At 41.6% G+C, this 14,999-nt stretch overlaps 1 protein-coding gene across 3 annotated transcripts in view; it reads left to right on the top strand.

Moving 5' to 3' along the window:
• The window catches only part of LOC141414927 (golgin subfamily A member 2-like), a 94,147-nt gene extending 82,065 nt beyond the window's left edge, over positions 1-12,082 (top strand). For all 3 annotated transcript variants that reach the window (XM_074050737.1, XM_074050736.1, XM_074050738.1), the window contains one exon: positions 3,861-12,082. In XM_074050737.1, the coding sequence (XP_073906838.1) occupies positions 7,537-9,129 (1,593 nt within the window). In that variant the 5' untranslated portion in view covers positions 3,861-7,536 and the 3' untranslated portion in view covers positions 9,130-12,082. The remainder of the gene's footprint in view (positions 1-3,860) is intronic.
• Positions 12,083-14,999: the final 2,917 nt, after the last annotated feature.

A 14,999-nucleotide genomic window follows, 5' to 3' on the forward strand; every position in this document is an offset into this window, starting at 1 on the left:
AACTGGAAGATTAAATTAGCACAGTACATGGAATACACTGAAAAGAAAGATCTGAAAACAGGTTAGACGTTCTTACCTAAATTTCAGCTCAACATAATCGCCCAGATTTTGGTCAGTGGCATTGGAAAGAGAGAGGAACTTTCTGACTTTATATCTTTAAGAAGGAATTTATAAGAATGCTTACAAAGTTGTTATTTAATATAACATTTCTTTTTTTATTAGCATGTATCACTTGTACAGAGTAACGGATTTCATCATATTTTCATACATGTATGTAACGTACATTGATCATATTCATCCCCCAGTACCTCTTTTCTCCTCCTCCCCCTTCCTCTTCTCAAATAGTTCCCTCTATTGTCATGTGTTTTTAAAAAATTTTTATTGTTTTTTATTATCATATTATTGTTGTACTGGCAGTGTGTTGTGGCATTATCAAAGGTTGAATTCATAGTTGAATTATATCATCGTTGAATTCATCCTCGCCGTCATTCTCCTTTATCTCCCTTCCCCCCCATTCCTGCAATAGTTTCAGCAGGTCTCATTTTTCCATTTACATGCATAAATACATAATCTTTCCACTATATTCAGCCTCCTTCACCCTTGCCTCCCCCTCACACTGGTACCAACCCCCCAAACAGGACCTGTTCTGCCTTCCTGTTCTCCTTTTTTGGGAAAAAAAAAAAAAAGAGAGAGAGACATTTTTGTTTAAGATAGCTCTACAGGGTGTTTCATTGTGCTATTTCCATGTATATATGTATTATAACCTGAATTGGTTCCTCTCCTCTATTTTTCTCCTTTCTACCTTTCTTCCTTATAGTGATTTCAACAGGTTTAGAAATTCTGTAATCATTCTTGTATAGAATGTATATCAACCATATTCATCTTCTTCCTTCTGTTACCCTCTTTCTCCCACTAGTGACCTCCCCTTAGTGCTACCTGTTTATCATAACATTGCTTGCGTCTGTATTGGGCCTATATTCCACATATGAGAGAGAACATTCGTCCTGTGGCTTTCTGAACCTGGCCAGCTTCACTTAAGATGATGTTCTCCAGTTCCATCCATTTACCAGCAAACGACAAAATTCCATTCTTTATCGCTGAATAAAATGCCACTGTATATAAATACCATACTTTTTTAAATCAGTTTTGGGACATCTTGACTGTTTCCATAGTTTTGTTATTGCAGATAGTGCTGCAATAACCATGGATGTGCAGGTGTCTTTATTATAACCTGACTTACATTCCTTCAGGTGTATCCCTAGGAGTGAAATAGTTGGATCATATGGCAGCTCTATTTTTAGTTTTTTAAGGAGCCTCCATACTGTTTTCTCTAGTGGTTGTACTAATCTACACTCCCACCAACAGTGTATGAGGGTTCCTTTTTCCTCACATCCTCACCAATATTTGTTGTTTGTGTTCTTGATGGTAGCCACTCTTAACGGGAGTGAGGTAGAATCTTAACGTGGGTTTGATTTGCATTTCCCTTATGGCCTGGGATGTTGAGCATTTCTTCATGTGTTTTTTGGCCATTTGGTCTTCTTCCTTTGAAAAAGCACTATTCAGTTCATTGGCCCTTTTCTTCATTGGGACATTGATTTTTTGGAGAGTTTAGTTTTTTGAGGTCCCTGTATATTCTGGTTATCAGTCCTTTGTCAAATGGATAGCTGGCAAAGATTTTCTGCCATCTGTGGCAACCTCTTCAATTTAGAGACCTTTTCTTTTGTTGTACAGAGGCTTTTTAGTTTGATATAGTATCTCATTTGTCAATCCTTTCTCTTAGTTGCTGAGCCATTTGAGTTCTTTTTAGGAAGTCATTTCCTATGCCTGTAAATTCCAGTGTATTTTCTGCTCATTCCTACCCTAGCTTGAAAGTTTCAGGTCATATTAAGGTATTTAATGCACTTTGAGTTGATATTTGTACCAAGGCGAAAGACATGGATCTAGTTTCAGTTTTCTGCATACAGATATCCAGTTTTCCCAGCTACATTTGTGGAAGTGGCCATCTTTTTTCCATCCTGTGTTTTGGGCACCTTTGTCAAAAATCAGGTGGGTGTAGCTGCATGGATTCATATCCGGGTCTTCTTTTAATCTGTCTTCTGCAGATGAGAAAAATCACGTATTTTCTTTTCAAGTCTGGCTTATTTCACTTACCATAATAACCTCCATCCAGTTCCATCCATTTTCCTGCAAATGACATAATTTTGTTCTGTTTTATGGTTGAGTTGTGTAAATATACCACATTTTCTTTATCCGTTCATCCATTTATGAGAATCTCCTGATTCTATAACTTGGTTATTGTGATTATTCTGAATATTGTGGGTGTGTACATACCTGTTTTTATGCTGAATATATACCAGGGATGGTTTAACAAGATCTGTATTTGGCAGTTCTATATATATATATATTTGTGTGTGTGTGTGTGTGTGTGTGTGTGTGGTACTGGGGCTTGAACTCAGGACCTTCACCTTAAGTCACTCCACTGGCTCTATTTTTGTGAAGGGTTTTTCCAGATAGGGTTTCGCAAACTGTCATCCTGATCTCTGCCTCCTGAGTAGCTAGGATTATAGGCATGAGCCACCATCACTCGGCTACTCTGGTTTTTTCAGGTAACCTTCACACTGATTTCTACAGTGGCTGCACTAATTTACATTTCTACCAGTGGTATATGAGGGCCACCCGCTCCCAGTGCTTGCCAGCTTTGTCGTTTGTTTCTTCGTTATGAACACCACTGTGAATGAGGTAACATGGTGTGTACCTCTCATTTGCATTTCTCTGACAGCTAAGGATGCTGAGCATTTTCTCACGTATTTATTGGCCATTTGCACTTCTTTTAGAACAGTCCATTCACTTCATCTGCCCATTTGTTAATTGATTGGATTATTTGTTCTTTTGGTTTTTAACTTTTGTGTTCTTTATGTTTTCTGGATATTAGTTCCCTGTCAGGTAAGTGGTAAAGATTGTCTTCCATATGTAGGCTATCTCTTCATTCTGTTGTTTCCTTTGCTATGCAGAAGTTTTTTTAATTTTATGCAGTCCCATTTGCAAGTTCTCACTCCTATTTCCTGGGCAATTAGAGTCCTGTTTCAGAAAGTCATTGCCTCTACCTACAAGTGTTTCCCTGGTGCTTTCCTGTACTCATTTCAGAGTTTCAAGTTTTACATTAAATTCTTTGATACATTTTGTATTGATTTTTGTGCAGGGTGAGAGAAGGATGTAGTTTTCTCGTCCACATGTGGATATCCAGTTTTTCCAGCATGATTTGTTGAAGAGGCTGTCTTTTCTCCATTGTATGTGTTTTGGCTCCTTTGTAGAGAATCAGATGGCTGGAGCTGTGTGTGGCTCTAGTGGTAGATTGCCTGCCTAGCAAGTGCAAGGCCTGGATGTTTAAGTCCTAATACCACTGTCACCACCAAAAAATGTCATTGAGAATCAGATGACTGGAGCTGTGCATGTTTATTTCTGGGTCTTCTATTCTATTCCATTGATCTGATGACCAAAGTTCACTACATGTTTATTGAAAATACAGAAAAGTGCACACACACACACACATTTTTAGGAACTTCCTATTAAGGAATATTTTTCCTAAATGTTATACTAATTGTGAACCTGTATTTCATAGTATATTTTTGAATTTGTAATCTCCTTGTATAGCATTCTTATTAAAGTTTTTTTTTAATTGGTTCCATAGTACTTCTTATTTTTGTTTTTGAGGCTGCCTGTAGCCCAGGCTGACCTCAAACTTGTGATCCTCCTGCCTCTGCCTCCTGACTTCCAGGATTACAGGCGAGTTCCACTACATCTGCTGTGGTTCCACAGTACTTTAAACTTGGAAGTTAATTATACTCTTCCTCCTCTTTCAGGTGGATGCACGGAGCAAAGTTAGCAAAGTGGCACAATTCACATAGCATTAAAGTTGTACTTCAAGAGCTAAGACGTCTAATGATATCCAAGGATAATATGAAGCTTCCACAGCCCCCAGAAGGACAAACATAATTAATTTTAGTGGATCTCAAATTCGTCTTCAGTCAACGACCTTTCACTCATATTAATGTCTTGATCAAATATCTCAATGCAAAATACCCACACAGTAAGTAAGAGAATTCCAGCTGGTAAACATGACCTGGACATTTGTAAGAATATATTTAACATATGTACACCCATTGTGGTTTCTGGTAACAGAGGAAAAATGAAGCAGAATTTTTCTTTCTCTTGTTAAGGAACTGTCATTTAAACATGAACTGGGCGTACTCCAAATAAAATTCAGGTTTGCAAGATGAAATCATGGCAAAAAGCGTCAGAAACAAGTACTTCTGAAATGTAAAATCTCAAGAAGGAAAAGCATGCTTTATCCAGCTTACTTGGTGAAAGAGCTGCAGCCGCAATTGGTTAAAGTAGCAGCTATGTTTTACTATAACAAAATACCTGCAGCTGGGTACTTTTTATGTATGTGGTGCTAAGGATCAAATCCAAGCTTCATGGATGTTAGCAAGTGCTCCACCACTGAGCTACACACATAACCTCCTGAGGCTGGGTACCTTAGGGGGAAAAGAGGTTTATTTGGCTCATGATTCTGGTGGCAAGAGGGTCCAAAAAGAGGGTCCAATGGTCACAGTGCCCATTGGCTGCATGACAGCATGGTGGAGAAGCAGAAACGGAAGCAGACACATGTATAAGGGGCTAAGCACATGGGATGATGGCATTTCCTAATAACCCACTCTCGCATGTCCTAGCAAACTAACCTCTTGACACCACTGTTAATCCCAAGATGTCTCCATGACCTAATCACCTGCCACTACGTCCCAACTCTTTCTTTTTTTCCCCCCCCGTCCGAGTACTGGGGCTTGAACTCAGGGCCTACACCTTGAACCATTCCACTGGCCCTATTTTTGTGAAGGGTGTTTTCCAGATAGGGTCTCACTAACAGTTTGCCCGGGCTGGCTTTGAACTGTGATAGTTCTGATCTCTGCCTCGTGAGAAGCTAGGATTACAGGCGTGAGCCACTGGTGTCCAGATAGGTCCCACCTCTTAATGGATCCAGCCCTGCAACCTGGCCACACTGGGGACCAAGCTTCTAGCACATGCAAACTATTGCAATGCCTTTCCAGTTATTTATGTCCTCCTTAACTTCCGTAAGCATGTTCTCAGATTTCAGTGTACAAGTTGGAAACTTCTTTTTATTAGATTCCAAAGTATTTTATTCTTTCTCATGCTATTGAACATGGAATTGTTTTCTTAATTTTATTTTCAAATTATTGTCACAACTAATTTCTGTATCATGATCTTGTCTCCTGCAATCTTGCTGAGCTTATTAGTTCTCTTAGATTTTGTGTAAATTCTTTACAGCTTTCTCTATATAAGATCGTGTCATCTTCAAATATAGGTTTTTCTCTTTCTCTCTTTTTTTTTTTTTTCCAAATTGAGTTCCATTATCTTCTGCAGTTATAGTTCCAGCAATTCCAAGTTTCCTAGGTCACTTTATCTTCTTTTCTTTATTTTTTTTAAAAAAACTTATCATGTCTAAATTCTACCACTAGCAGTTTAAAGCCATAGTTTGATTTGTATCAATTATTTCTAGCTAATGTGCTTGATGAATTGGATAAAAGACTGCCAAGTTGAAGTAAGAAGAAATTGAAAAAAAAAAGGCTGGCAAGTTGTGTTATGTTTGGCTACCAAGGCTGTGTATACCTGACTGGCTCCATGATCCACTATTGGTCCATGGCCTGACTCCCCTAATTCTTCATTAGTCTTCTGAGCATTGTATACTTTTTCTCCACATGGTTGGTGGAAAAAATAATCAACTGAGAGGATCCAATTGTCCTACGAGTCCAAACAGTGAGATTAGCCACATATATCAAACCATCACACGGTGTCCCAGAAATATATACACTTTTTATATGAAGAAATAAAATTTATTGTTTGGCCTCGTAAATAACACTCAGCAACTTAGATAAACAAGAGCAAGCAAAATCTAAGATTAGCAGGTGGAACGAAATAATAAACTTATGAAATGGAGACTAAAAAAAAGAAACAAAACACAGAATGGATGAAATGAAAAAGTTGTTCTTTGAAAAGATAGATGAGATTGACAAACCCATTAACAAAGAAATAAAGAAAGAGGGAGAAGATCCAAATTAATAAAATTCAAATGATGAGGGAGAAACTGAGCAGAGTTGGCTGGAGGAGGAGAGGGGTAAAGACCTCTGAGAAGGCAGCATCTCCAGACACAACACCTCCTTGAAGAATGGAGGCCAGGATGAAGGGAAGGGAAGGAAAGGGATCAAGAAATGTCGTGGAGTTTCTCAGAACAGGTCTGCTGAGGAAAGACCTTAAAGAGCTGAAGTGGGTGAGCTGTTCTTGGGTTGGAGAGGGAGGAATGGGGAGGGACACAGATGTACTCACAGGGGATCAGAAGGCCCCATTGCAACTTTGGTGCTGTCCTGGTTTGGTCCTGGAAAAGAATCCAAGGAGAAGAGCTGACCGGACCAAGAGCCACTCTGAGTGGAGAGCAGTACCTTGGAGGTGTGTGAAGAGCAGTAGCTGGGAAGTGGGAGACCAGGCCTGGGTCCATCTAGGTGGGGTCATATACACTACTGAGATCAGGGACCCTCAGGTGTATGTGATAAAGGGGACTGTGCAGGACTGGATGGGGGATACCCTGGATGTGATTTCTAAAACCTGGACGTACAAGACATAGCTGAGGACTCAGGAAAGGGACTGTAAAGTGATGTACAGTCACCTTCTGTCCATTGTCACCCATCTCCTGAGGACTGAGGTCTGAGGCCTGGTCAGGTGTCTGCAGTGGCCAAAGAGCATCCTCTAAGGTGCCTCAGTTAACTAGAACTCTGTGAAGGATGTCATGAGTCATTGCCTTGAAAACTGTGCAGAGACACCCAGGGAGACCTGCCTCACCCCCACCCTCAGTGGGTGGGTGGGGTTGGGGCAGGGGCTGCACCTGCTCTCATTTTAACCCTGCCCAGCCCTCACAAAGTCTTTCTCCTGCATCTTACTCACCCACCAATGGCGTGCGAGGATTCAGGCCACGCCCACATTCTACATTCCATGCTGCCTAGCATCCCCTGCATCTGCCTCTTCTGGCTCACACCGCTGCGAGCTGTTGGAGTAGAGGACGCGGTGCTGGCTAGAGGCGGAGGAACGTGGTGCGCTGAGTGTTTCTAGTGATTGTGGTGTGTGTGTGTGTGGGACAAGACTGTTTCTGTGTGTGGGAGTTGATTGTGGTGTGTGTGGGTGTTGATTGTGGCGTGTGTGGGAGGAAGATTGGGGTTTTGTGCTTGGGACGAAAGATTTTGTGTGAAGAACGTGTTGTGTGTTAGAGGAAGATTGTTGTGAATATTCAAGAAACATCGTGATAAGACGTGGAGGAGGATTGTGGAGAGTGGAAGAGAGATCGTGATAAGACGTGGAGGAAGACTGTCGATTGTGGTAGAGATACATCGTGATAACTGGTGGAGGAAGACGGTTGTGTGTGGTGGACAAAGATCTTGAGTGTTTGAGAAAGAGCTGGTAGATTGTGTGGTCATGTGGACCCGCCACCTTCCTCCTCCTAGACCAGCTATTTCTGAAGAAGTCAAACTTCAGAAACGGGCCTCGGGCAAGAAAATGCCGAGAGCCTTCCAGCTCAGGAACAACCTTAGTGTGCCTGTAGGGGGAAAGAAAAAGCAAAAGATAAAAAATGGTAACCCTGAGCTCCCCACTATTTGTGAGGATGTGCCCCCAAACCGCAGTGCTCCTGCACCAACAGCTTGTGAGGGTGCATTGCCTGCTAGTGTCCCTTCACCAGACACTGGCATCAAGAGTAGCAAAAAGCTTGCATATGAGGATTTTCCCGTCATAAACTGGGAGGCCGTCATCACATCCAGGAAGAATGATGTGAAGCGAGATGCCCTCGATGTGTGCAACCACAAAACCGAAGACCTGAAAGAGAAGGACTTGCAGCTGGAGAAGAAGCTTCAAATCCTCTTGGCAGAAAAAGAAGCCATGCAGCTGAGCCGGGAGGAGCTTGAGAAGAAGCTGGCGCTGTCTGAGGCCAGGCTGCTGGAGTCCTCCAGCCAGCTGCAGCAGACCTCAGCAGCCATGCGTATCCTGCAGGAAGAGTTGGAGAGCAGTGCCCAAGATGTTCTTCAACTGAAAAGTACCCTGGAGGAACTGAGGAGCATGTTGGAAGAGCCGTCACCTCCACAGCCCCCAGCCGGGCCCAGTGCAGCAGAACAGCGACTGGAGGAGGAGGCTCGGCAGCTGAGAAAAGCGCTAGAGTGCCTGGAGGGTCAGTTAGAGGCCCAAGTGAGGGAGAATGACAGGCTGAGTCGCCTCAAAGAGGACCAGGAGCGGCAGCTCCTGGCACTGGAGCAGGCAGCCAGAATCCCGGGCGAGCAGGCAGTGGATGGAAAGGAGGATATGAAGAGCATGGAGAACCAGGAGACCTTGACTGACCTGAGCGCGGTGCTGAAGGAGCAACTGGCCCAGCTTCAGCATGACAATATGAAGTTGACCTCCGACCTGCTGGAGGAGAAGAATGTGAAGAAGAAGCTTGTCAAGAAGCTGGGCCATCTGCAAGAAAACCTAGACGACCTCAAGGTTATCATGGAGGTGAATAGCCAGGAGGCTCCCAGCTGGCAGGAGGAGGGAGTCCAGTGCCTGTGCCACCAGCAGGAAGACATGGTGGCCCATCGAGATCAGGTGGCTGCCAACCAGAAGCCAACTGGCGAGACAGAGGCACCAAAAGACTGCCTCCTGGAGGTGATGGCAGAAGACCTGGAGCCTCAAGGGGTACCAGTGGGTGCAATTGGAGAATGCACTGCCCTCAGTGCACTGCTGAAGGAGATTGAAGACAAGAAGGCGGAGACCATCTGCATGCTGCCCAGACAGAACGGGGAATTAACCTGGGAGCTTCAGGATCTGAAGTTCCAGCTTGATGACCAGTGCAAAATGTGGCAAGGCAAGTTCTGGCAGTCACCCACAGCTGTGCTGCTGGGTCCACCTCAGCGCCCCATGGCCCCCAGAGGAAATGTTTTTTGTTTTTTAAATTTTATTGTTCTTTTTAAGATCATATTACTGGTGTACTTGGTGTTTATTGTGACAGTTACAAAAATTCTTACAGTGTTTCATAGTTGAATTCACCCCCTCCATAATTATCCTTTTATCCACCCTCCCCCACTCCTGGAACAGTTTCAACAGGTCTCATTCCATTTTCATACATAAGTACAAAATATTTCCACCATATTCACCTTCCTAAACCCTTTCCTTATATCTTCCCCCCTCCCACTAGTACCAGCCGCCCAGACAAGACCTGTTTTACCTTCCTGTTCTCTGTTTTTGAAAAAAAAAAAAAAACCAATTTTGTTTGTTTAATAGAGCTATAAGAGGGAGTTTCGCTGTGACATTTCTATGTATATGTGTGTTACAATCCAAATTGGTTCATCTCTATTTTTCTCTTTCTATCTTAGACCCCTCCTTATGGTGATTTCAAAGGTTTAAACATTCTATATTCATTCTTGTATACAAAGTACATCAGCCATATTCACCTTCTTAACTTCCTTCTATTAGTCTCCCTGTCCCCTTAGCGTGACCTGTTTTATAATATTGCTTGTGTTTGTATTGGATCTGTTTTCCACACATGAGAGAAAACATGTGGCCTTTGGCTTTCTGAACCTGGCTAATTTCATTTTTGATGATGTTCTCCAGTTCCCCAGGATGACCGTAAAGTTGCGTGTGATGAGGGGGAGTTTGAAGACGTCAGCCTCACTGATGACGTGCATTTTGAGGAACGAGACATTGGAGCAACTTCCCCACTCCAAATGCAGCAGAACCTGCACATGTGGTACAACATCTCAAACCAGCAGGAGTGTGTAGAATTGAAGGATGACCTCTGCCTCCCCTTTTTTTACAGGGCTGATAGAAATGGTCAAGTGACCATTATGTGTGTTTAAAGTGGGGCCGGGGCTCTGCCCCACCCGAGTCCCTGCCACCCCAGCCCCTGCCACCCTGTCCCTGCCACTCCTTCCCAATCACCCTTTTGTATTAAGATTAGACCTATTTGAAAAGGGGCCACAAAAACATGCAAAGACATTGCTGTCTTTGTAAGTTGAGAAAATACAAGAAAATGTAACAAACAGCAATATTTTATTAAAGTTGAAAACTTGATTAAAATTTGATGTACTCTTTTCTTTCCACCAATCTTCCAAAATGGTCCAGCCGACCACCATAGTGATGAAGGGAGGTGTCATTAGATGCATGTGTGATGTGAATCTATCACTAAAGAAGACTATTTCTGCCTGTAAGACACAAATTAGTGGGCACCGGTGGCTCACGCCTGTAATCCTAGCAACTCAGGAGGCAGAGATCAGGAAGATCGTGGTTTGAAGCCAGTCCCAGACCAATTGTTCATGAGACCTTACCTTGAAAACACCTATCACAAGGGCTGCTGGAGTGGCTCAAGGTGTAGGCCCCAAGTTCAAGCCCCAGTACCACACACACACACACACACAACAAAAACTACACGTAGGATGCCTACATGACTGGTCATTCACCAAGCTTACATTTTTACCTAAACTGAAAGTATTGAGGGGCTAATATAAATTGAACTTTTCTCCTACAGGAAAGCCTAATGAGTAGAAGAGGTGTTAACAGATTAAAGTTTTAGACATATCTGACTTTCTAAGGCTGAAAGATCGCTTTGATGTGCAATACCCTGGGTTCATCCCCCAGTGCCACCAAACCAAGACCAAAGGGAGATAGGCTAGGACTGAGCCCTGCAGCTGGACCTGCTCTGTGTCCCAGGCTGTCTTTGAAAAGCCCAGTAGGTGCATCCATCAGTGAATTCTTCCCAGTGCTCCCACACTCACCTGTGTCATCCAACTTCCAGGAAGGCTGAGGGGGCTGCTTCTGAGCTAAAATTCCTTAGCCTTTTTTTTTCTAAATGGAAAATGGGAAGGACAACTTAAAAGCTAAGAAATGGCTTTCAGCCTGATTGGGAATGAAGTTGGGCCTTTTCAGTCTTTTTTTTCTAGACTACTGAATGAAAATAAATGATCTGGTTCCCCCACCAGCCTTAGCAACCCTAGGCATTCTCAATTACACTCATTTGTATCAGACATTTTGGGTGGGGTTGGCTAAAGTATCCTACAATAATTTTTAACAGTATTCACCAGTTTGAGTTTGTGTGAGTTCTGATTTAGGCAAAACAGAAATGTGCATTTCTGCCAGTCATTCTGCTAGCCCCCAAACAGGTTAGAGCAGACAGACACAGCAACTTGTGAGCAAGTTGTACTTTGTTCCCTCCAGAATATGTGACCAGGGTCTCACACTAGAAGACATCTTCTAATGATGCTTTTCAGCTGGGGAGAATACAGGGCACAGGCATAGAAAATGTCACAACATCGATCGATCTACCATTTGATCCAGCAATACCACTCTTGGGGATATACCCAAAAGACTGTTACTCCAGAGGCACCTGCACACCCATGTTTATTGTGGCACTATTCACAATAGCCAAGTTATGGAAACAGCCAAGATGCCCCAGCACTGACGAATGGATTAAGAAAATATGGTACCTATACACAATGGAATTTTATGCAGCCATGAAGAAGAACGAAATGTTATCATTCGCTGGTAAATGGATGGAATTGGAGAACATCATTCTGAGTGAGGTTAGCCTGGCCCAAAAGACCAAAAATCGTATGTTCTCCCTCATATGTGGACATGAGATCAAGGGCAAACACCACAAGGTGATTGGACTATGAGCACATGATAAAAGCGAGAGCACACAAGGGAGGGGTGAGGATAGGTAAGACGCCTAAAAAACTAGCTAGCATTTGTTGCCCTTAACGCAGAGAAACTAAAGCAGATACCTTAAAGCAACTGAGGCCAATAGGAAAAGGGGAACAGGTACTAGAGAAAAGGTTAGATCAAGAAGAATTAACCTAGAAGGTAACACCCATGCACAGGAAATCAATGTGAGTCAATGCCCTGTATAGCTATCCTTATCTCAACCAGCAAAAACCCTTGTTCTTTCCTATTATTGCTTATACTCTCTCTACAACAAAATTAGAAATAAGGGCAAAATAGTTTCTGCTGGGTATTGAGGGGGGGAGAGGGAGGGGGCGGAGTGGGTGGTAAGGGAGGGGGTGGGGGCAGAGGGGAGAAATGAACCAAGCCTTGTATGCACATATGAATAATAAAAGAAAAATGAAAAAAAAAAGAAAATGTCACAAAATTTTATTTAAATTTAAAGTTTTCTTTCTCTTGATTTATATAGTTGCTAGAAGCATTTATATATATTCTAGGCTCTGAAGAAGGTGCTTCTAAAAGTTGTTGCAGGATTTTTGGAGCTCCTATAGGAAAGAGGAGCTTGGAGATGTCTAGTACACCATTTTGTTGGTGTCACTGCAGAAAATATTTACCAAACATAATAAAGGAGGCAGTAAGGGAGGAAAATAATAAGCAAAATGATAGAAGACATAGAACTCAAATAGCAAACTAACAGACGTAAATCTAGTATCACTAATGTGTTATATACAGTGTTTGTACATTCCAAGTAAAAGAAAGATTAGCAAAAGAGATCTAAAGCTTGTCCTATACACAAAGACTAAAAGACACACATGTTATATTCAGTGACAGAAGCAGATTGTAAATAATGTGAGAGTGAAGACATAACATAAAAAGATAAATAAAAGAGAGTTGAACAGGCTGTGTGAACTTGAGAAAAAGTATACTTTACAACACAAGCAGATAGATAATGAAAGTCATTTATCATGGTTCTGGTGCTAGTCCATCCAGAATATGTAACAAGGGCTGGCAGAGTGGCTCAAGTGGTAGAGTGCCTGCTTAGGAAACATGAGGCCTTGAGTTCAAACCCCTGTGCTGCCCCCCAAATATAAAATAAAATAAAATAAAATAAATAAATAAATAAATATATATATATATATACACATACATACATGTACCAAAAAAAAACCCAATCCCAGATTCATTTTTAAAAACTAGTAGGTTTAAAGGAAGAAAGACATATTTAAAAATAGAATGTTGTGATGCAATATTTCTCTTCCAGTAACAGACAGAAAATGATACAGAAGACCAAGGAAGTAGAACAAAGAAGCATGGAAAAATGAGCAGATTCATCCATCTACAACACAATCCACAAAACATCCAACAACAACAGAACTGGCATTCTTCTCAAGTGTTCATGGAATACCTTTCAGGAGAAACTTTCAGTTAGACATAAAATATCAATAAATTTAATAAGAATTGAGATCAAAGTATCCTCTCTGCCCATGATGAGATGAAATTGGAAGTGAATTACTGAAAAATCTGAAAATATGTGGTAATAAATCATGATACTTCTAAATACTCAAAATCAAAGAAGAAATCTCCAGTAAAATTAGAAAATAATATGAAATAAAGAACTAAAAATGTAACTGTGGCTAAAGCAATGGCTATGGTGAAATTTCTGGTAGTAAAATATGTATTTAAAAGCTAAAGGTCTTTAATCAATACACTAAAATTCTACCTTGAAACTAGACAAATAATAATAAAATTAGATTGAACACAATCAGAAAGTAAGATATGATAAATGTTACATTTAAATAACAGAAATTGAAAAGACTGAAATTACTATAATGATGAATGAAAGAAGGTCTCCACAACTGATGTTACAAAAATCAAAGGAATTATAAAGGATCCCAATTAACAATTTTATACCAACATGTAAAACAGCCTAAATGATGCAAAGAGTACAACCTACAAAAATACAAACTGACCAGAGGAGAACATAAATGCAGATGAACCTATAACAAGAAAAAAGAACTAATAAAAGTGGTATCACTGGATCATATGGCAGGTCTATTTTTAGTTTGAGGAGCTCTCCCTACTGCTTTCCATAGTGGTTGTGCTAACAACCACTACCAGCATACATTCCCACCAGCAGTGTATGAGGGTTCCTTTTCTCCCTGCATCCTCACCAACATTTGTTGTCATGTGTGTTCTTGATGGTAGCTATTCCAACAGGAGTGAGGTGAAATCTGATTTGCATTTCCTTTATGGCCAGGGATGGTAAGCATTTCTTCATGTGTTTTTTGGCCATTACGACTTTTTCCTTTGTAAAAGCACTGTTCAGTGCCTTTGCGCATTTCTTCATTGGACGTTGATTTTTTGGAGAGTTTAGTTTTTGAGCTCCGTGTATATTCTGGTTATCAGTCCTTTGTCAGATGTATAGCTGGCAGAGATTTCTCCCGTTCTGTGGCAGCCTAGCCTCTTCCATTTAGAAACCTTTTCTTTTGTTGTGCAGAAGCTTTTCAGTTTCATGTAGTCCCCTTTGGAAAAGAATCTTTGTCTAGTGTGAGGTCATGAAACTATTCTATATTATCTCCCAAGTTTTTTTCAGTAGTGGGATTTTGAAGTCATGGTCTACACCTGAGCGACTACACTGGCCCTTTTTTGTGATTTTTTTTTTTTTTTTTGAGTTAGGCTCTCACAGAACTATTTGCCTGGGCTGGCTTTGAACTGTGATCCTCCCAATCTCTTCCTCCTGAGTAGCTAGGATTACAGGTGTGAGCCACTGGCGCCTGTCTTAAATTATTTTATTGCATGAATTCATAGTGATCTCAAAAAGAGAGGGAAAAGCAAGGGCACTGGTACCCTGTTGTAAATCCCCTCCACCCTCATGGATCTCTTACAGCTGTCAATAGTTCCCATCCTGGACAGATTCCCATTTGAGTGCCCACATTTGTCTCCTCCTTTGAGATCTTTCTCAGGATCCTTTTTTTCTGAACAGGATCCCAACAGGACAGAGCCCTCTTGCCCACAGCAGAAAAGTTTATCAACACACCCTTTGTGGATTTTCCTCCCTGCCCCATCTCTCTCTCCCTGGCCTGCTTTCTGGTCTGTTTTCTCATATAACCTACCTACACACAGCCTCTAGCAGCAGGCTTTGCTTGGGGAGCAGAGAACACCAAAACTAAGGAAGTAGAGACAAACAGCTCTTTATA

The sequence above is a fragment of the Castor canadensis genome, chromosome 12, assembly GCF_047511655.1.
Source record: "Castor canadensis chromosome 12, mCasCan1.hap1v2, whole genome shotgun sequence".
NCBI classification, from domain to species: domain Eukaryota; kingdom Metazoa; phylum Chordata; class Mammalia; order Rodentia; family Castoridae; genus Castor; species Castor canadensis.